The following is a 23,118-nucleotide window of genomic DNA, read 5'->3' on the forward strand; positions in this document are numbered from 1 at the left end:
TAAAATTAATAAATTAATTACACTGTGGAATCTTGTACACCTGCCTGAGCCATTACCATCAATCCCAGTATAATCAAAATTGTGACCAGGGAGTGTTTGAGAAAGAAAAGGAAGCCAGGAGAAACAAAGCACAATTCCAAATCAGATTTATAATTACATCTCAGAACTCCTCTTTGAAAACCATGGCAGAAAACAACATAATTGAAAAATCTAATCAGGATTCTCCTTTCTACAACACTGAAATGTCACATGAAATAGAACAAATGCAGAAATCACCAGTCCATGTGTGCTGTTCAGTCAGATACCTGTTGCAGCAAATGCAACAAATGCTACTCAGATAAAAAAGACAAGCTGAGCTAAAGCTACTAAATGGGAGATATTATTTAAAATAAAGGTTTAGGGGACTGTAGGCTTCTGAAACTTCCCCTGAGGACAAGGTAATCCAGACAGCCTTTTAATAGTGATTAAGTCAGGTGACACAAAGCAGAACATACTGTCATTCAAGGCAAGACAACAGAAATGCTCAAATACAGCAAGCACTTATTTCACTAGAAGAAGATTGACAAGTGTCAAGTGAAATACAAAGCTTAATGATTTCATAGCAATTTTTCACACAAAAAAATCATCAGTGCATTTGTGACAAAAAATCCTGATTTAACTGTAAGAAAACCACATGGAAGCCCTACTGGCTTCCATGATGAAGGCACAGATGAAGGCTAGTACTATTCCTAATTAACTCTCCTCTGCTGAGAAAGTGATTCTGCACCATCTACGTGTGTCACTGAGCCAAGTGTCACACCAGCCACACATGTTATTCCATACCAGCTGAAGAGTAAGCAAGAAATACTTCCCCCATTAAAAGTTGAGCCTCTCAGCCACTCAGGAACCAGTCTAAGGAACAAAACAGCTTTCAAAACATCATCTTTATTCTCCAGGGAGAATTAGGGGAAGAATAGAATAGGAAAGGCAAAGATTAGTTTAGCATGACTGGCACAGAAAGCTGTGAAGGCAAGAGCATCTGTGACAGTCTGGAAATAACAGCTAAAAAAATGTTAGGACTTAAAAGCTGAAAGGGAATAAAAAGTAAAAAAAAAACAAACAGTCACAGACTTGCTACAGGACTTCCCCTAGCTGATTGAACCACTCCAAATGCAACACTACTCTCCATAAAATGCAGCTTGAAATCACACAAGGAATCCTTGTCATTACAGAAGATCCCAGACACAAACTACTGGAAGAACCAGTCTCTTCAGAGCAAACCAGGTTAATTAGCTAGATTTCCAAAAGATGCTTCTAGACACTCTGCACAGACCCCTGGAGTACTCCTGATAAATGGAAACAGTAGATACATCCTTTTAGCCATTTGGGTGTGCCTGACAGTTGCTACAAGCTCAGCCCAGGCCCCAGACAACCCAGATTCAGAATTTGAACAGAAATCAGAATCCTTAGGGACCTCAGGAAACACATTTTAGACCAAAATAAACAAAGGTAGAGAAGCAGGAATTAAGACATCACCAGCCTTCTGGAGCCATACCTATACAGAGTTAAACTGACTGCCAGTAATGTTTTTCATTTCAACTTTTTCACACTCTCTAGTAAGGAAAAAAATGAGTTTAAAGTTTTTGTCAGTAAGCAAATAAGACCTTCTCCTGCAGGTCTCCAACAAGTCCTGGAAAAAGACTTGCAGAAACTCAATACCCTTTGACAACTCTGTGAAACTCCTTTTCTTCCAGGTAAGGGAAGCCCAGCTCACCAATTCTATTCCAATCTGCAACAAAAAACATGGCAAAAGCATCCTGGAGCTGATCCTCAGATTTGCTGGGCAGAGGCCTAGCATCCCATAAAAAGTTTTAGGCATGTGGAAAAGAGGTCTAACGAAAGGGCAGCTTGTCCCAGCAGCCTGAGCACAGCAATGCCCTGTTTATACATGACCACTGTGAAAAGAAAAATCAACACCACAAAGAATGACCTGTACACAAGGTAAAATCCACCTCAAAACAGTCTTAAACCATCCTCCTCATCATTTTGCTTTGTTTCAAGTAGTTGGTAAGAGCTAATGATGAGCACAGAATACAAAACAGTTATAGAAGAGCCATTAGTCATCCTTTCTACTGGCACAACTCCCCTCTGCTAATTTACCCAAGATATCTATACACATTAAACCTTTATGTAGTCTGACTAAAAGTTAACCAATATTTGGGTATCCTTTGATATGGGTGTTACTGTGCCTGTCCCAGTGAGGTTTCTTGAAAGTATACTGGAATATAAAATAGCATTAGTAAGAATATCTTGCTTCTACACCATAGAATAAATTAAGTAGTAGAGAAGCCAGCCAATTACCAACACTATTTTAAGTATAACAGCTACCAACCAGAGCAATAGAAGTTGGTATGGAACACTACAACCATACAAAAAAACCAGACAACATGCCAGTAGCCCACCTGCTAACTGTCAAACAAGTATCAGTTTGTATTCTGCTTCTCAAACAGGAGAGCCTAGTTACATTTTCCTTTTTTTGTGAGTTCTAGAGCAAAAGCAGCAGAAAGGAAGATGAAATTAACCCCATGTGCATTAATCCTGAAAACATGCTTGAACCTTAAATAACAGCCTTCCATCCTATTCAGGGAGAACACAAGGTGGTGATTTTTGAGATTAGAAATTGAAATTCAACCAGAAATTATATACCAGATCAGAGCAGCAACTCCAGCAGACGTTTCTTTGCTAGTATCCAGTTTTAGTGGACCAAAAAAAAATCAGAATCCACTGGTTTAGATAGAGGATCATAGGATTAAGTGTCAACATACATTTCTCCCAATCATTGTGTTACAGGAAATAAACCAGCTACATCTTAGGATACTTTCATGACTTCATAGCAAATAAGCTCCAGTCCTCTCCACCACAGCTGCAACTGGCACTAGGAGTTTCCAGAAATCCACCCAGCTAATCCAATAGCAAAGAACAGAAGAAAGTATTGATGAAATTAGGGAACAGAGAAAAAAGACTTTTAGAGAAAGGGACATGTACAAGTACAGTACCAGGCAGTGGGGCACCATCTGAACATGGCTCTATTAGATTTAAGCAGAAGCTTTCAGCCTTGCTACCACCTTTGAACTGTTTCAGACAAACTTGATATTAACCAAGTATCCACATCCTACTCTTTTCCTAAAGTTTTGGAAGAAGTCCAAGATAAATTAAGCCCATTATACACACACTTTCTTGTTGCATTAATGAAAGTATAGCTAGATTGTCGCTTTTGAAGTATATGTAACAACCATGAAGACCCATTAACGGTTAGTGCAAGACTTGTTTTATGCTAATATTTAGAATTCAAAGATGAACTAGTAATTAATACTGCTCTTCCCCTCCCCTCTGCTCTCCATGTGGCATGGATATTAGTGTCCTCTGGGCACTCAAAGCCATGCATCATTATAATTTCAACTTGAAGTCAAGAGGGAATTAAACTAACTATGTAATAACATACTTTAATTATTGTTCTAAACACAGAACACCTGCATGCCCTCTCTTTTGTATTGGAAATATGCATACTAAGAAGGTAAGCAAATATATAAAAAACCAGATATGCCCTCAAGTTCTATGTATGCAAAGGCCCCAGGAATACAGAGTAGTGTTTTAATCTTAATCCTTTTAAATAATGTTAGCTGTTGAGAGCATTGCAAGCTTTCCCTTTGTCTTTGAAAAAACAAATGCCCACAAAACTAATTCTAGCTAATGAGCTCTAGATGTCTTGCCTTAGGAAGGGGAGAGGCCCACACTCAACCACTGTTCCAAAGGGAGCAGAGACTGTGGCACTGTTTTTCTAAGTTCTTTTCAAATCCCTTATCAGTCCTACCAAACTGAGTCACCTCTAAAGCTCCTTGGGCAGCAGCAGCCACAGCTGAAAGGGGACATGAAACAAAGACTCCACTAGCCACAGTGATGGCAGCAGCTGGTGGATCAAACCCTCATGGAACTCCAAACAAAATCCATTCTTCTCCTCCCATGGCTTTGGTTCTGAGCACAGGTATCACCACAGGCCTTTTCAACAATAAGAACTTCACATTTCCACAAGAGACTTATCAAATAATGTGTAGACCTGCTCTCATGGCTAGTAACAGAAGTGTCATTAATCCAAAAGAAATGGACAACACACCTAAGCTGTCCTTTATTTCAGCCCCCAGCAAAACACCAGCTCAGTTTCCAATTCTGCACATGCTAAAGAGGCTGGCAGGGAAGCAAACAGAAATAAAAAACCTTGGTTCTCTGTAAATTTAGAGGAATGAGCTGAGCAGAAAAATAAGTCACCACTCTAAGAGGGAGTACAAGTTCTTTCATGTAGATCAACACACACAAGGAACTTGAATGAAGGATTTAACAGGGATTATGCACACAGTTAAATATACATGGTAGAGCCAGAGTTTAGCTGGGAAAAAACTAAGTTTATAAACACATTCTTGAAACAAAAGCTTCGATCATATTCCAGCAGTGGGACTGAATCTTCTGAACAGCACTTTGTGGCTACAGTAAATCTTTATCACATCTGCAGCATCAACCATTAGATTGGACTTAATTACTATTAAAAATTAATTGCTTACAGCAGCAAAGAAACAGCATAAAACAGCATATGTAGCCACAATTCCAAGCTGTTAGAATATACAACAACCAAGACATGATCAACCCCACTGTAACAAAGCAGCATCACAACTTCAATATCCAATCATCTCTTTCAGATTCATGTAAACTGGAGGGCATCTGATATAGCTTTACATTATTACAAATCAGACAAAACCCACAAATGGTCACACCTTTGGAAGGAAAACTTTGTAACAAGGGTAGCAAAGTACATGAAGCAGCCTTTGAAAGTAAGCACATGCCCTGTAAATTTACCCTAAGAATGTCAATGCAGAATGCTTCTCTATTTTTTCCTCTTCTCTTCCCACTGACATGGATCTGGAAGCTACAAAAGGGAGATTATGTCAGCAAGTCTTCAAATTTATTTCACTGCTGACCCCTAGTTACTCCTCTGGTGGGTAACAATGTTGTAGCTTTCCTCATAAGGATGAGTATCAATAGAGAACACAAAAAGCCATGGAAAGTGGGCCAACACTAAAAAAAGCCCAAGTAATTTTGTTAGTCCAAAGCTGGAGCCATAACTCAAAAATACGTCCCAGTGACTACTTTACAGTTTCAGCACTTCATTTGCCACAGACTCCCTGCTGTTCCAACTTTCTCCAGATTCCTTGGCAAGCTGAAGGTTCACAGAGTACCAAATCTTTACAATCCATCCTAATGGCTTAGGGACAAACAAATTATCACTGATAGCAAGCTGCCACAAGCCAGGACTATCTTTGCTGTCAGCCAAAGCTCATTTTGTTTACCTTACACTTGCAGTGATCTGGGAGTAGATAGGAGCAGCCTGAGAAGCTCTGGTGATATGCAGGTTTGTATTTCTGCCTAAGCCCTGTGACAATTAACGTTCTGACAGCCCTCAGTCCAAGTCCAGGACACACAGTGTTAGGCAAAGGGAATCTGAATTCTGGAAATTAACCTCTGAAGAACTGCCACCAGCTGGGTTTGGGCAACCACTTTACCTTCACCTCTTCCAGAACAAGAGTTGTGTGGTTTAAGGCTTGGTAGTCTCTCCACAACTCTGAAGTTATCACAGCTCAACAGCAAAACATCAGAAGGCACTGCAGAAGCACAAAATACTTAACAGCCAACACCTCACATGTCTGTGCAAGTCCAAACACTTCATTTTCCCCGACTTCCTTCCCTTCCTCATTTTCTGATAGGAGAAAGCACCAATACGTGTGGATGAATCATGGAAAAATACTCTGTTCTACAAAGGTATCCAACAGCCAAAGACAACACTAAAATACTCTAGGCCTCTACATAAACATCTGATTTAAACAACAGTTTATAACCAACACAGGGGCTATCAGGGCATTGTGGTGTGCAAAAACTAGTCATTACTGAGGGGCAGCACATGGATATACCTGCCCTTAACAGTCCAAGTAAGCATGGTCTGACTTTTAGACTTTGCTGATTACATGTAGCCAGTTACAGTAGAAATTCCATGTTTTGATACAAGGCAAATCATGTCATTGTACCATAAAAGAGTCAGAACTATCAAAATCACCACTATTGAAAAAAAAAAAAACCAAAAAAAAAGAGAGAAAGGAACAGTAACTAAAGCTGTTAAGCAGTAGCACAGGTTACCAGACCAGTGCTGTTAAAACTGTCCTCAGTCAGTAGGAAGAACACTAAATAGTACCAAAAATTCCACACCCTAAAACACTTCTACTTCAGTAGATTAATTGAAGATCAATAATTAAGCTATTTAAATATTTCTCAACTTACTGCTTAAAGCATGTGTCAATCAAGTCTTCCAAGTATGAACAAGTTCCCTAATTAGATCTTAAGTTCTCCAGCTGGAATCCAGGACCTATTACATTAAAAGTGTAGCTTCTGTCTTAAAGTAGACTGTTGAACTTTGCAATGCTATAAACAGAATCATACATATTCAGGGAGAAAAAAAAAAGGAAGAAGAAAGGAAAGAACCGTATTTGATGCTTTAGTTAACTGTTAGTTCATACAATAATTCTCTCCAATTTGCATTAAGGGGTAAGGACATTTTTCTGCCTACCGTAGGATACTGCATCACTATTGAGATGCACTAAAAGTCTGAAAATGTAAAATTTATCCAAAATTTATTTGAACGTTATATGCCTAAAGTTACTTAAGATAGCATGTTCACAGTACTAGAAAGCACTGGAGAGACAAGAGACACAGTGGACTATGTGGCACTAGAATAGGGACTGCAACAATAATTTAAATGTTATAATAATCAAACCATAACATACTACACAAAGCCCACCAGAACACATCCTGCTGGGAGCAAGATATACAGAATCAGGACATTCAAGCCCAAAGCAGGAGGTAAACAGATTGCAGTTTGTGTACTAATACTCCAGGCTTATCTCAGATGTAAAAAAATAAACCCAACCAGATAAAAAATAAAAAAAAACAACTTCAGAGAATGAGCACCTGTGCATCTGTCCTAGGGGCATATAATTGGTTACTCAAGGACTATTAGGCTGTTTCTTAGCAACCTCTGCAAGCTCTAATCAAGTAAGACTAAGATGTCATTTAGCCTTGAAATGCCTTGCCCCTTCCATCTAATGAAGCTTTCTATTGAGGAGCAAACAGTCATTGCAACCACAGATAAAATCCAGGCTCACTACGTGATTCAGCCCAGTGTTCTTGTTATCAGAAGATCTTCATGCTAAATATGCTTTTTCCACTTTGTTTAGCATCTGAAACAGTAAAAATAAATATTTAATTCTTCTCCTTTATATACAAATTAAAGGCTAGCTACAACCATGAAGAACACCCTTAGGAATGGTTTAACAAATGAGCATAAGGTACAGCTCAACTCTTAAACAACATTTTATAACTGTAAATCATTCCCCAAATATAATTACAAGAAAAATTGGTTAATATCAAAAGCAGTGGTAGAGACATTCCAGGTAAACAACAAGCATTTCTCTCAGAGCTCAATGGTATTGAAATCTTTGGTGATGCTGAAATTGTCTACTATGTTGCACACACTGGACTTCTAAAATTAACTATCTTTGAGCACAGTCTGGCCATCAGACCAGAAAAGAAAAAAAAAAAGGCAAAAAGCACTGGAGTAATCAAAAAATAAACTCATCTGTTCAGTCCTAGTCGAGCATTGTTGCTTGTCTGTAGCATCAATAGCACATGACAGACTCTGCTGAAGACAGCACTCAATCATTCCTACAGAGTATTTTTCCTGTACAGTAAGGAAAGGTACTTATGGTTATGTCAGGGATGGCCAACCCTCCCTGACTCGAGGTGAGCCACACCAGAGCCACCACTCTGCTCTCCCCAGCTCTGTCCCTCCCAACAGGTCTCCCTGGGTGCACAGAGGGAAGGAGCAGCTCCAAGGGAGCCCCACCACCCCACAGGAAGAGGGTCAGTGGTGTCTGACACGTCAGGCAGGGATGCTCTCAGCTACCCTGGTTCAATCCCCAGCCCTGGGAGCAGGGGCAGGGTGGGGTGGGCAGAGCACACCTCACCTCCTGCTCCTGTGAGAGCTGAGCAGCTCAGCAGCACTGGATGGACAAAGGACGACTGCCAGCAGTCACCTCTGACCGCAGACTGACCCGTTTTACACACCCACCATCCAAAGCCAGAGCAGATTTCTAGCAAAAAGCCCATCAAAGGTTTAACAGCGCAGAGAGGGAGGGAATGGTGGAATTACCACCAAGGAACAGCAAAAACTCTCCTTCAGGCAGGCAAATGGAGAAGCATCAAGGAGTCAGAAACACTGCCTGTATACCCTTATTCCTTCAAGCAACCTCTCTCCTTCCAAACTGATGCTCTCAAGCTCCTTCCAGATCAGAGGATTACTGCAGCTATAACTGGAGAGGAACAAGGGAAAGCAAATGGGAGTGCTGGCAGAATAGGCAGGGTCACTTTCCAGTCTCTTCAGCAGGTTGAGCAGCTCTGAAACAGAACAGGCAACGCAAGCAGGACCCACACAGAGTTGACAAAACATTGGGCTTGTTTTCAGAAGCGCAGGGAGGGAAGCTTGCTGGCACACAATAACCTAAAGCTCCTGCAGATGACTAAGTATACAATTTGATTGTAACTGCTTTATGAATTTAGGGTAGTTTTTAAAGTATGTTCATAGCATGTATTTCAGAGCCAACGCAAAGGAACACCTAGAGGAAAAACAAGCAGAGGAGTCAGACTACATAAAAAAAGATGAATTCCACTCATCTCACATACACGAAGTGACTTGAAGGCATTGCTCAACAGAGGGGCCAGACAGCTACTGGCCCACAGGGGACTAGACAAAAGCAGTTTTTAAAGTTAAAAAACAAAGTCATGATTTACCTTACACATCTGTCTCAAATCTCCTCCTCATACAAGAAAAGCTTTGTGGCAAAAATACATATTAACAAACAAACTAAAAATTCACTACACCATTTTTGGCATTTTTTAATCCAGAAAATGTAGTTGTTCCACATTATTCTTTGTTTGACAAAACTTTTTTTTTTTTCCAGTTTTTATGCTGAAAAACAGTGAACTCCCAATAGTTCTCAAAGCCTGCTGCATTTGCACAAGAAATACAAGCAGTAGCCTTAAATACATAAAGCAGCTTCTGCCACACAAAGCTCCTCAAAATCTACACTAACACTCAAACCTCACAGGACCACTCAAGACACCTGGAATACAGTGGGAACACAGCCTAATTAGGTCAAATATCACAAGTCTGATATAAAACAAACCAATTACAATTTCACTCCCACTATGTTCAAGATAAACCTGATGTTTAAAGATTAAAGCTACAAGTGGTCATGTCTCCAGCAAACCCTACCTACACAGACTTTTTTAAATTGAGAAAACAGCGTTTGGAGCATCTTTAAACAGCCCAGAGACAGTGCTATAAAGCCTCTACTGCACTGCAGTGCATCAAACATGCTCTGCCTCTACCTCACATCCTCTCATGTAAGAGTAATCCTGACTGCTTTAATACCTATTCCATTTTCAGTCAAAGATTTAATGCCCACACCAGCTGTGTGGCTAGGAGTGTAGCATTTCACAGATAGGCTGGCTGGAGCACCTTCTGGAATAAAGATTAGAAAGCTGACAAGAGGTGTACAAGCACATTGTCAGTGGCTGGGAGGTGAGGGAATTCGTCTGCAAGTTTTGACTTCAGCCTCAGTGTTTCCAATAAATAAGTACATGTTTATTTAAGGAAACTTTCAAGGAGTATAAATAGAAGTGTTCTTTACTATCTGACCATCTCTGTGACATTCAAAAATCCCCCAGAACCTCAAAGTATAAAGTTTAAATAGTTAGCAGAATACTGTCCTTTGAGGCATATTTGTTTCAAAGACATAAGAAATTCTAGATTTAGTGACATGAATGCATGAAAGATTAAGAGTGCAAAGATCACTTCTGCTTAAAATTAGAAGACAGATTTCCTATAGTTACATGAAACTTAAGTCTTTGGACTTTCTATTCTGGGCAAGCTGCAAATAGTTGCTGGCACACACAGCATGCCAATAATAAATCCCTTTTTCAAAGAGTGGTTCTGAAGTGGTCACCATTAAGGCCTTGGTTCTTTTTTAGAGGTGACACCTGCAGCTGCTATTGAAATCAACTGGAGTTGTCACTTCCCAGCATTGCTGAAGTCACTCTCTAAAACATCATCCCATTATCTTCTTTTAAGAAAGAGCAAAACAAATCCTGAAAACGACCCTTTGCATTTGTGTCACTTGAGACCAAGGGGATATCATTTTTATAATAAACCATTCCCTCAACCTTGCATTTCTAATCAAAAAGGCTTTGAGGCAAACAGAGTACTGAGCAGGTGAAAGCACATAAATTCCATGATCTACCTCCCCAAAAGTGAGGAAACACAAATCTGTGTTTTCTGATTCACAGCTCATTCACTCATGATTTGCAACAAGCAGAGGAAGGCTTTATGAGCACGAGGACTGCAGGTGTTTTGGCAAAATAAGAAATATTTTGGTGTGGCAGTTCCACAGTCTGCTGACAAGCCCACCAGGCAGAGGCAGTAAGCATGCACCAGGTTCAGGAAGGGAAAGTCAAGTAGAGTCAGCAAAGACATCCACCTGGGGAAAAAAGGCTACTGGTAAGTAAGACATTAAACATTTATGTAGATCGTCAATATACACCTATCAGCCAGGTTTTATTTTCCATGCTGATTTCCTGTGCTAACGGGGTGTGATGTGTACATTATAGTCCATCACTACCAGGTGAATATTACATTTTGGCATAAGGTCTTGCTCTCACTTCTTATTCCCTGCCCTCAGGTCTTGCTTGGAACTTTGCTTTTGCAAGCACTTCCCTTAAGGAGTTTCAAAGGAACAAAGAGCAACTAATTACAGGTAAAGCTTGTTGTGTGTCTCCCCTGATGTTTCATTTGTCAAATTGTAATCTTTCTAATAAGAAAAAACATACCTACTGTTCCTCTAGTACAGCCATGCACAAGTTCCTTCTCCAGTGCTAAATGGCCTAACTTTAACCTGCCTAATTTAAGCATCTCTGTCCCAATGGGTTGTCATCCAAGATGACAGGATGCATGTTTACTCTATCAGGGAGCAGAGAGTAATCTAATCCAGGATATTTTCATTACAAAGCCTCAAGATCCTGATCAGAGAGCAGTGATGGCTGTGTTGAGACAGGAGGTGACCAACTGTGGATCTACCAGCCAAACAAAAATAGACAAGAGCATTTCCTACAGCCAGGCTATCTAGTTCCCTAGAGGCACCAGGGATCCCAGATAATGAGCTTGAAGGCTAGAGATGTCTTCCAGGGCCCTAACCAACTTCATCTCTCAAATTAAAGGCACAGGGAGAGCTTGATGCAGAATGTTACAGTTAACCAGGCAACGTGTGAAAGTACCAGGCAGAATGCTGTACCCATTAAGCAATAAAAGCTGCAAGGTCAAGTATTCCTGCTCAGGTTTTGACAGGGGAGGGGACAGGTTGCTTTCTAAGAAATCTAACATTTACTGCTGCAGCCAAGCTATCCTCTCAACAACTTTACATATTTGATGGTTCTCTTTCCTGTGTATGTTTTAGATGAAGACTGAACTCCTCCAAGCATTTGGATGAGACCCACACATGGACTGCTTACAGATGAAACTAACACACAGCCTGGATGTTAAAATTATAGACATTTTTAATCTACCTGAGTTAACATTATTTCAGCTTAGAGAGGTGTTACAATCACACTCTAAATAGGAAAAACCACTAAGATAGTACCCAAAACCCCCACAATTAGTTGTCTATCCAAGTGGGGAAGGCACCCTTTATCCAAGCAATTTTGCAAGGGCTACCTGAACCTCTACCACTCCTCCTTCAGACTGGTTACAGAGTCCTAGCTAAGCACCAAGGAAAAGGAGAGGTGAGGATGCTTGTTTCTGCTACTTATCCCCAAGACCCTGAACACCGAAGTTCACTTGGGGAGTTCAGAGTATACACTACCAATGGGTGCACTGTCAGTCACAGCACAACCTCAAAAACAGAGGGACTGAGAGGAGCTAATGATGTATACTGTAATACATGATTTCAACATCCACAACTAGTCAGAACAATTCCTCTATATGACTAATTAACTGAAGGAATGGATGCCATGCCAATATTTACAGTACAGGAAAAACTCTGAATTCCCTGAGGGAAAGAACAGGGTGAGAGGAGGAAAAAAACCACACACACAACTCCATTTCATGCCATCTTGTAGAGGAGTAAAAGAAATGGTTCCACATAACCCATCCTGTAGAATGACTAACTTCAAAACACCATCTTCAGAGGCAACCTTCAATTAACCCCAAATCTAAAATTCTGCCAATGGCTATTGATAAATATTAATGTGCCAGGTATTTGTGAAGCTTCAGTGTCTGAACAAACAGCTTTGTGCTGGGAAAAAAAAAAAGCTCAAGACGAACAAGCCTGAACTGTAACCGATCAGAATCAATTTCAAAGCTACTTGAATTCTTCTGCCTTCTTCGTTTTAAAGTTGCACATAAATTTTAGTTGCATCATTTGTTTGTTAACAATCTCAAACAAGCATTAAGCTTCAAGTTTTACAGCAGGAGGCAAAGAAAAAAATGTGAGGTAGGTGGGTGAAGAAGACAGCTGTATTGTTCTAGCTGTTCCTCAGCCTCTCCCACTGCCAGATTTCTGAGGATGATGTATCCCAAGGTAGCAATTTTAAGAACTTTCTGGCACTACCCCAAGCTCCCTCTTGCAAATCAGAGATCAGACTAATGATATCAAAAAAAAAAGGACAGGAAATAGGAATAAGCTGGATAACTGACACCGTTTCAAACACTGGAAGTCACTGAACTCTGGTACTGCAGCTTTACAGAAGACAGTTGTTCAAACTCAAAAATTTTATCTCATAAAATTAAAAAGGAAAATCAGTAAAACAAAACAAATCACTTTTCAAGAAATTACTTGCTTTACAGCTACTGCTAGCTTAGGACACTGTAGCATCACACAGCAGAAGAAAGTCCCCTCCCAGCGATTTATACATTACTGCATTAGTCCCTAAGTGAGGGAATTATCATTCAGATGAGGATCACCAAGAAGTCTGCATATACTCATGGTGGTTTTCATCAGTGTGGAGCTTAAAAAAATCAACCTACAACTACTGAAATAACTCCTTTGCTCACTGCCAACACCAAAGCAAATTTGTTTCATAAAAGCAGGACACAATTTCCAATGCTCTTTACTCTTGCTCCTTCCCATCATATTAAAGAAACAGTAACTTCATTACTGTTGTACAGCAAAAATAAAAGTAATAGAAAAAGACTGTGTCCGTATTGTTGCTCCTCATTTGCAAACTTAAATACAGAAAGAATACTATTTAAGAATAATTTTGAAATTACTCCAGGGAGCTGAAACATAACCCAGGAACTCAATCTACTCCAAAAACCCCTTCTGATAAACTAGCACTACAATTAAGCCTGTCCTTGCAAAACCTACACAGTTTATACACAGCTCTGACAAAGATGCCATTTTCCCCATCAATAAACTGAACACACAGAGTTCAAAACCCTACAACATACAGGAGGGACTTCTTTCCATAGGTGCATCCACAGAACATTGTAAGTAAAACTACTCCACAGCTTATTTTTAGAACCCAGGGTGGGCTGGGAGTGCATTCAGTAAACCGTCCAAAAATCAGCTATCCACCCACTAGACTGCAGTGGCACTGTTTAAATAAATTACAGCCCACTTTGCAACAGCTGCAGTAAAAAGGGGTGGAAAAAAGAAATACCCTGAGTATATAAATTCCCTTAAAATGCTCGAAGCAACTGTACAAGAAGCAGCAGCAGACAGGGTAGTGTGGGCTGGAGACACTGCACTAATTCACCTGCAAGGGGCAGGTCAAACAGGCCTTACTTAGGACTGGGTGAGCACAGAACAACAATATCCGGCAGCTGCAAGGTAAGAATGTGCTTATTCCAACAGAGAAAAATTCAAAGAAGGATGGGCTTAGAGACCTGCAGTGCAAGGATTATCAAACTCTCCTTGTATTTCAAGTAGCAATACTGGAAAGAGGCAAAATAAAAGCATGAGTTAAGTTACCTTTACTTCCTCATGCAGATAACACACAAAGTTTGAGGTGCTAACATTACTAAAATCTCCTGCTGAAGAGTTTACGATTTCATCAAGTCTGTATTAAATGGCCAATAAAGAGGAGAAAGAATCTTAATTTTCACTTTGATCTTATAACCTAAGAACACAGTTCAAAATACCCTGGGTTTATGGTATCGACTACACTCATTAAGAGGAACATTTCCAAGTTCAAGAGGGCACAGGACCAACAAAGGCCATCAAAACAGCCCAAACTGGCAACCAGAACTTAAGTGCCTCTGCATGGAAAAATTTATCAGTTGTAACTTTTTATTTTTAAACATTTAACTGCAGCAAACTCAGTCTTTAATTTGAGGGGCATGAGCATCAGGTTGGAGGGTCCCTGGCAGCACAGAAAGTCAAATGATTCATGTAGATTGGCTTCCTCAAGCTTGAAATGCAAATGAAGCATTTTTGTCCCTAACCATTCCTAGCAGGCATTCTCCAAGTAACCAAGATCCCACGAGCCACGCTCTGAGAGATCAGCAAGGGCCATTTCATCTGCTAGTCAGTCACCAGGTGCCAAACGCAATCTGCAGGTACCGAGGCTGCCGATACGCATCTCCCCGCCGAGCTGGGGCACTGCACCATCCCCATTCCTCAGCACCTCGCAACTTGCCAGCTTCCACCCCGTGGCCCACTTGGAAGGGCTGAGTGCAACAGCTGTGAAGCTGCCTGCAGGATCCTACCTGCCTGCAGCCGGGCAGGGAGCCCAGCCCCGCTCCCTGCCTGCCTGCCGCCGCTCCCCACCGCCGGGCACTCTCCACACCCAGCACCCCAAAAGCACAAGGATGCACCCAGTCTCTAAGGACAAGGACTGGCACTGGCGTGATGCTCCATCCCTGGAAGCGTTCAAAGCCAGGCTGGATGGGGCTTTGAGCAACCCGGGCTAGCGGAATATGTCCCTGCGCAAGGCGGCGGGGTTGGAACGAGACGGTCTCTAAGGCCCTTCCAACCCGCACCGTTCCGTGGGCGGCGGGGGCTGAGGAACCAGCGCGCTGCGGGGGCCGAGACACCGCGGAGGGCAGGCCCGGCGGGGCGGCCACGGGATCCCGCACACAGGAACACGCAGGAGCCCGGCCGTGCGAGGCCGGGCCCCGGGGGGCAGCAGCCCCGGCCGCACGGCGGGCGCTGAGGGGCCGGGCCCCGGGGGGCAGGAGCCCCGGCCGCACGGCGGGCGGTGCCGGTGCTGCGGGCGGTGCCGGTGCCGCGGCCCGGCCCAGGTGCTGCGGGCGGTGCCGGTGCCGCGGCCCGGCCCAGGTGCTGCGGGCGGTGCCGGTGCCGCGGCCCGGCCCAGGTGCTGCGGGCGGTGCCGGTGCCGCGGCCCGGCCCAGGTGCTGCGGGCGGTGCCGGTGCCGCGGCCCGGCCCAGGTGCTGCGGGCGGTGCCGGTGCCGCGGCCCGGCCCAGGTGCTGCGGGCGGTGCCGGTGCCGCGGCCCGGCCCAGGTGCTGCGGGCGGTGCCGGTGCCGCGGCCCGGCCCAGGTGCTGCGGGCGGTGCCGGTGCTGCGGGCGGTGCCGGTGCCGCGGCCCGGCCCAGGTGCGGCGGCCCCGCCCCGCGCAGGTGTCGGGACCCCCCGGCGCGCGCCCCGCCCCGCCCCCGCCGCGGCACGCGCCCCGGCCCGCGCGCTGCGCCCGCCGGCAGCGCCCCCTGCCGGGGGCAGCCCCGCACCGCGCCCCGGCCGCGCCGTCGGGCTCCGCCGCGCGGGTGGGGACGGGGGGCGGCTCTCTCCGGTATTGTGATTTTCCTGCTCGCTGCCTCTCGCGGCCCGGCCCCGGCTTTTCCCGCAGCCGCTCCCCGGAGCTTCCCCGCAAGCACCCACCGCCCGCGGTGGCCCCCGCCGCGCAGCCGCCCCCGCTCCCCGCGCCGTGCCCCGCAGCCCCGGGCAGCGGCGGCCGCGCCCAAGGCAGCGCCCCGGCAGCTGGCCCCGCTCAATAACGGGGGAGCGGGAGCGGCACCGACGGGAGCACCACACAAATAAAAGGGTGGTAACGAGAGCGCGATTAAAAACCTACCGGCCACGCGAACTGGAAGGGAATAACAATCCTGCCCGTCTCGGGGGTTCTGCCTTGGTGGGAGTATTTGTTGCTGTTCAAATAGAAAATATTTCCACCGAGAACGGGGGTAGATCCGAATCCGTAGTTGCAGGGTCCGACCGGGGTGATCTTGGCCTGATATTCCTTGAGGCAGACTTTCACGTAAGTGTCGCACTCGTCCCGGGAGCAGTCCAGGTTCTCGGGGCTTTTCATGCCATCGCAGCATTCCCCATTGAACAACTCGCCGTTTACATTCCGCACCGAGTTAAGCTGCAGCTCGAAATAGCCCGTGGACCGGGACACCTAAAAATAAAAACCAAAGGGGAGACAACCTCGTTACTACCGCGGCCGGGGGCAGCACCGGCAGCGCGGTGCTGCCGGTCCCCGGCTCCCCACGACAACTTTCGCCGGCTGCGGGTTTAACCCCGCCGCGGCGACATACATACGCGCACATATACATGCAGTACGTACACAGCATTACAGACACAGATACAAACAAGAAACGAGCAAGGTGCAAAGGGAGCAGGGAGAAGGCAGCCGCGGCGCCCCGCGGCCGGAGCGCAGCCCCCCGCGCCCCGTCCGTACCTGCACGCAGGAGGCGAGGAGCAGCGCCAGGCCGAGCGCGGCGGCGCGGGGGGCCCGGCTCGGCCGGCCGGCGCCCCGCATGCCTCCTGCTCCCGCTGCTGCTCCGCGCCGCCGCCGCCTCAGAGGAGCCCGCCGAGCGCACCGGCCACGGACCGGCGGCCGCTCGCGGCATGGGCGGCGGGGGAGCCGCCCGCAGCGCGCCGGGGGGCGCAGGGCATGGGCTGCCGGCGGGGCCGCCCGGAGCGCTCCGCCGCCGCTCCCCTCCCGCGGGCTCCGCTCGCCCTCTGTGCGCCTCGGCTCCGCGGACACCCAACAAGTAGGTGCCGGAGTGACAGCTTCATTACCCATTCGCCGCCGCGGCCGCCGCCTTCATATTAATGAGGGGGACGGCCCGGCCCCGCGGCCGGCGGGTGGGGCCAGCGCCGCTCCCGCCGCGGCTCTTAAAGGGCGGCGGGCGGCTCTCGCTCCGCCCTGCCCTGCCCGCGGCGGGGACCGCCAGGAGAGGGATGAGAGATGCGGGATAGCCGCGGAGGAGCGCGATGGGGGACGCGCACCCGCGTGTCGGTGCGTGTGGGGTGGACAGCCAGCCCACGGTGCTGGGGGAATAGCCACGGGATGCGTACGACCGTGGAGGAGCAGGAGGAGGAGGAGGAGGAGGGCGCAGGGTGGGTGCAGCTCTGCTTGTGAGGGGGCAGGCGGTGACTGCGCCCACGCTCGTGTGGAACTGCCCAGGGAGTGTGCAGGCAGGCACGGAAGGGCACATACAGCCAGAGAATGCTTGGAGTGCCCAAATCAGGCAGGAATTGGCACTGCTGTGCAGGAGTGCTGGGGGGGATCACCTACAGCTGTGCAGGAGTGCTCAGGGTGGGGTCACCGACAGCTCTAAAGGAGTGCTCAAGTAAAGATCACCTGCAGCTGAAGGAATGCTCAGAGGGAGCACCTACAGCTGTGGAGGAGTGCTCGGGGCATCACCTACAGCTGTGGATGAGTGTTCGGGGCATCACCTACAGCCGTGGAGGAGTTCTCAGGGGATCACCTACATCTGTGGAGGAACAGTGGGCACTCAGTCACGGGCCTCGGCACTGGTTGGCTGTGCCCGCAGTCATGTAGGTGCATGGTATGTGCAGATGCAGCCATGGAGGAGAACAGAGCATGGGATCATCCATGCTAGTAAAAGAACATGCATGGTGTGTGTAGCCACAGCTGTGAAGGAGGGTGTGGGGTGGATGCACCCGTGGTTCCAGAGGAACACCGGAGCTGGGGACACCCACGGCCCCAGAGAGCACCCACAGCTGTGCAGAACCACATAAGGCTGTGCAAGAGTCCACGGGGTGTGCACACCCATGCTCGTGTGGAGGCACAAAGGGTGTGTGAACCCACAGCCCCGCAGGAGCTCTCACAGGAGGGCTCGTAGAGTGACATGTGCGGCACACAGAACAGATGGCCAAGTGGTGGGTCGTGTCCTCCTCCAGTGGTGGCTCAAGCAAATACGAGGGTAACTGCGCGGAGATTTCTCCTTTAGTTTAAGCACCCTGTGATTTTGATCCCCGCTGACAACTATGAAAGCTATACATGCAGACAACTGCATGCTATGGATACAGTATCAAAGCCCAGATCTGCATTTAGGACCCAAGTTTTCCTACTGTTTCTCTCCCTCCCCCTCTTTCCCCATTTAACTCTTTCGTACTGATCGTCCACCGGAGTGGACAATTGGAGAACAAACAGCTCAGAAATCAAAGGGCTGTCAAGTTCCCCTGCGCAGAAAAGCTTTGAGAGAGCCTCCCCCTGCCTTTTCAGCGCCCCGCTGCCCCCGTCCCTCCAGCAGCCAGCCGGCACGCTGCTCCTCTGCTATTCATGGCCAGCGTGCAGCTGCAGCTCTCTCCGAGGCTGACACAGCAGCAGCTGCTATATATGTGCCAGCTGGCTAGCCGCTCTCCAAAATCCTCTTGTCCGCCCCGCTCCCCTTGCTTTCCTGCTTCCCCACCTACGGACCTGCTTCTCCTTCCCCACCACGTCTCCCACTTGCCACAATCTGCTCCAGTTTCCTCTCTTCCCCACTGTCCTGAGCCTACCCCTCTGCTGTCCTGGCTCACCTTAGTTGCTCTCCAGGAAGCAACCCTTGCTTTCCCTCTCATCTGGAGCTAAAACAGGAGCTCTCTGAAGTGGAGAGGTGAATAATGCTTTTAATTATTTTATGTGTCCTCTCTTTGAAACTGTGCCTCCCAAGATAACTGCATTCAAGCATTTTTTTGGTTAAGATAACCTCTGGGATAACCACCTTTAGAAGGTGGAGAGGGAAAGTGGGGAGGGCTGAGGGAGGGTTGTTATGCTGGGTTGAGGTCTCATATTAAGTTGCTACATTTTGTTAATCAGAAACTCCACTGAGCCCGTGTTCTTTGCCCAGCTAAGCTGCTCGCTGGCTTCCAAATTGACAGGCAAATGCTTTTTAGTTTTTTAATTACTCTTTCTGGTGGCTGAAGGGAAGGAGTTTCTTAGACGAGCTTTATGCCTAAAGATTATTTTGTGGTGGATGGCAGCCAAAATATTTTGCAAGACAGGTATTTTGTTTGCATCTATCATGATAAACAAACATAAAACCTCACAATCTACCTTCAGCACTATGTGGTCAATATGCCTGTGGAGGAAGACATATATTTCTATCACCAAACTAAGCAAATGTAATACAGAAGAAAGATGATCCAGTAGTTACAGCATATGCTCAGTCTCTACAGAGCCAAGCTCGGTTACCTGCTGTATCACAGAATTTCTTTGTTACCTTGAGCATACTGTGTGCTCTTTTTTTGCTTTGGTTTTGCCTTTGTAAATATTCCACAGTACCCAGAAACTCTGGTGCCATTTTAAAATGCTTTTTCTCACTGTAACCTGACTTCACAGGAGCAGAGAGGGAAGGTGCAGCTATTTCCGGCCATTCTCTCTGCTTGGGGAAATTTTCATTTTATTCTTCTCAGTGCTGCAGCCCCATTTTCAGCCTAAACTCCTTAGTTCTCTTGCTGTGGTTATTATTTTTTGAGTGCTGTGGAATTTCACCCTGTTCTCCTCCGGGTATGGAATGCTGTTTCATTACAGTTACGCACAGATAGTGATGGTTTTCAGGTAATGCAGCAAGATTATTTCTTAGCAAATGAACTTTGAGCTTTTAAAAAAGCCTAATGGCCAGATCTGGAGGTGAATGCTGAGCAAGGTTAAGAAGAGACATCCCTTGCAGCTTGGACGATGTGCATTAGATGACCCATGTGTGACCAGCCCTGAAGGAGAGCACTCCAGTCTTTGGCAGTCCCTTCCCACCAGGGCTGCCTCCTTCTAGTTTTTGGAGAGGGGTGAAGTTAGGTGGGATGAAAATGCCCTGTGCAGCATTTGGATGCCTTGATCACTTCCAACAGGCCACCAAACTCCTGCATCCAGGAGAGCAGTGGCAGGATTTACCCCTTTTCCTCCAGCATTCCCCGGGCTCTGGGGCCCCTGCTGCAGGACAGCTCTCAGGACCGGGCTTCCCCAGCTCTGAGCAAGCATGCTGGAGGCGGCTGGCTCCATAACTCATCCCCAATCAGCTGCACGCTCCCAGGCCTGCTCTGAGGCCTCTGAGGCTGCCAAGTGTAAGCAAGTGTCTCCTCTTACACCCACACCTGCAGCCCAGCCTGCTGTCACCCAACCCGCTGCCTCCCTTGCCCATCCTGCATCTGGCTGCACCCTGTGCCAGCAGCCATCCTTTTTCCAGTGGGTGAGGCCAAGACCTTTCCTTCCCCTCTACAGGGTCATTGTCCCCTCACCTTCCCCAGAGAAGGGTCCCTGTGCCTTTGTGTTGGGTCACAGGGCTGTCCATGCAGTCCCAAGCATGCAGACACCTGCCTACTGCTCAGAGGGGTTGATATAAATTTCCCTATGCTGAGCACAAGCTTTGAGGTGCTGTTCTTTTGCTCTCTCCTCACCAAAACAAGGGCTGCCAAGATCCAGATTAAAAAACATAAATATCCTCCCATTGCTGCTCCCTTGCCTCCTCCTGCTGCTGGTCCTTCTCTTTTCTCTGGCAACTCCTAATGACGGTAGCAAGTGGGAACCAGGGGCTGTGCATGACAGAGAGGGGAAATAAGGCTGAGAAAACTCGTGGTTGACTTTAACTGGAGTTTGAGCGTGCAGCCAGCAGTTACTCATCCTGCACAGGGGACAGGACTGGAGAACATTGGTCCCTCTGGCAGGGGAGGGATGCACTCCCTGCCAGCCCCAGGCAGGGTGGAGTGCCGGCATCCCGCACCTCCTCATTCCCAGCCCTCTGGGCCAGGATTTTAGCTTTTGTGCTCTAGATGCGCACTTGTGCTAAGGTTATGCCTGCATGCAAATCCTTTGGAAGTATGCTTATTAAATCATTTGCATAAAATATCCCTGGAGGATCTCAGCAGCTAGGAAGTGGTGGGGTTTTTTCAAGTGCCTTAGAGGTATAGGAATGTCATTTATCCGTATGCATATGGACGTGGACATACATGTCACTTACCCAGGCCAGAATGTGTCCACTTGGGAAAGTTAAAGGCAAGAAGATCACTTTGGATGCTATCGATCTGAAAATTGGCAGGGTAGGAGTTAACCCTCCCTTTGTGGCCAGGAAGGCTACAGCTGCCTGTCCTTGAGAACAAGGCATTGCAGGACAGAACCAGCTGTGAAGAATTAATTTCTCTCCTTTGTCCATGTGAAGCCTTGTGGGCCAGGGTTAAGGATATGGATGGAGAATACTGCTCAGGAACAGAGGTAGAGGGTAACCAGTAGAGAAGAGTTTTCTTTCTCTCTTCCTTGTGTAACTTGACTGGAGCAAGATATTTTGAGTTTTGTTCTGGGCTTGGCAGGGTAAAGACACATCTTGTCCCTTGACTTTGACTGAAGAGTCCTGTTGGCTTTGTATGGCTCACACAATGTCCTTAATAAGGGTGTACATGCACGTGCTTGCTCTTCATGGAAGCAAACCAGATCTAAACTGCAAAGAAGTTGATTTAAAATATCATCCAGTATAAGACCTGGGAGGGGTTTCTCTTAGTTAGGATTGAGCTGCTTGTACAGCCCAGGAGAAGACCAGGTGGAGAAGGCATAAGGTAGAGCTTATACTTGTCTTCCTTCCTGACTACTACCAGGAAAGTAAAGTTATGCCTGATGGAAGTTGTGCCAGGAAAGGAGCTGAGATCTTGGCAGCACCCTTTTCTATTTCAGTGGTTGCCCAGCTCTGATCTGGCACTGGTCTCTGAGGGCTTTAGAGCAGAAAAGAGGTGGTTTCCTATCGTTTGAACTTTGCAGCCTGGCACGCTTTCTGCTTTTGGGGCCTGGTCTTCTGCCAGCAGAAGCATATGCTGAGTCTGGCCCAAGAAGACACAGTTGGACACAGTTTGTGCAGCTGGGTACTAAAGGCCAGAAACATTGATACAGTGAAGGAGAACCACTGAACGCAGCCTTGAGAGTTACTCCCAACTCATCACCACCTGTGTGTGAGCTCTGCTTAAAATGGGAACACTTGGGGTGAGGGTGGAGGGTGGACTGGTCACTGGGGAAAGAAAAATTAGAAAACCAGCTCAGCTCACTTCTGAGACACAATCTACTCTCTGAAAAGTGAAGTTCTTGCTCTCCTAGTGGTTTATCTTCTTTGTGGGCTTTCAGAAAACAGCCCATCAGAGAAACCTTTTCAAAACTGGCTGAACCATGCTGTGTGTGCTGTGTCTGCTACCCACCCCCAGCCTTTGCTCCTCAGGGTCATTGCAGTCATCCTCAAAGAAACACCTGCCATGGCTTTCCTGGTGCATGAATCACAGGGAGCAAGGTCAGAAGGGATATCCAGAGATTGTCTCATTTATCCCATTCCACAAAGAAGGAAAAGCAGTGCCTGCTTCTTGCATAACAGATTTTTAAAAAACATCCTCAGATAGAAATTTCTTAGCTGTAATAATGTGTTCTAATTGTTAACCATCAGAAAATGCATTGCTGCTGCATCACTATGTTTTGATCCCACATCTTGACCTTTTTGCAATAGATATGGAGCTCAGCAAATTCCCTTCCTCTCTGCTACCCTTTATATATTTGAAGACTAGTGTTGTGCCTCTCTCTGATGTCTCTTCTACAATTGAAAAAAAAAAAAAAGAAGTTTTTTGGGTCTTACATTATAGTTGGCCATATTTTTTAGGCCCCTTCATCATTTGTGTGGTTCTACTGTAGTCTCTCTTCCCAGGTTCCCCAATCAGCTTAAAACCCAGTGCCCCAGACTGGACACAGAGTTCCAATGAGATCTTTGCAGCACTGATGAGAT

General features: G+C 46.4%; 1 protein-coding gene across 2 annotated transcripts in view; it reads right to left on the reverse strand.

Moving 5' to 3' along the window:
* JAG2 (jagged canonical Notch ligand 2) overlaps positions 1-17,186 on the reverse strand; it is a 69,076-nt gene extending 51,890 nt beyond the window's left edge. For both annotated transcript variants that reach the window (XM_063399512.1, XM_063399511.1), the window contains exons 1-2: positions 16,824-17,186; positions 16,218-16,541 (exon numbers count right to left, since the gene is read on the reverse strand). In XM_063399512.1, coding sequence (XP_063255582.1) covers positions 16,218-16,541; positions 16,824-17,171 — 672 coding nt within the window. In that variant the 5' untranslated portion in view covers positions 17,172-17,186. The remainder of the gene's footprint in view (positions 1-16,217; positions 16,542-16,823) is intronic.
* Positions 17,187-23,118: the final 5,932 nt, after the last annotated feature.

The sequence above is a fragment of the Prinia subflava genome, chromosome 5, assembly GCF_021018805.1.
Source record: "Prinia subflava isolate CZ2003 ecotype Zambia chromosome 5, Cam_Psub_1.2, whole genome shotgun sequence".
Classification (NCBI taxonomy): Eukaryota; Metazoa; Chordata; class Aves; order Passeriformes; family Cisticolidae; genus Prinia; species Prinia subflava.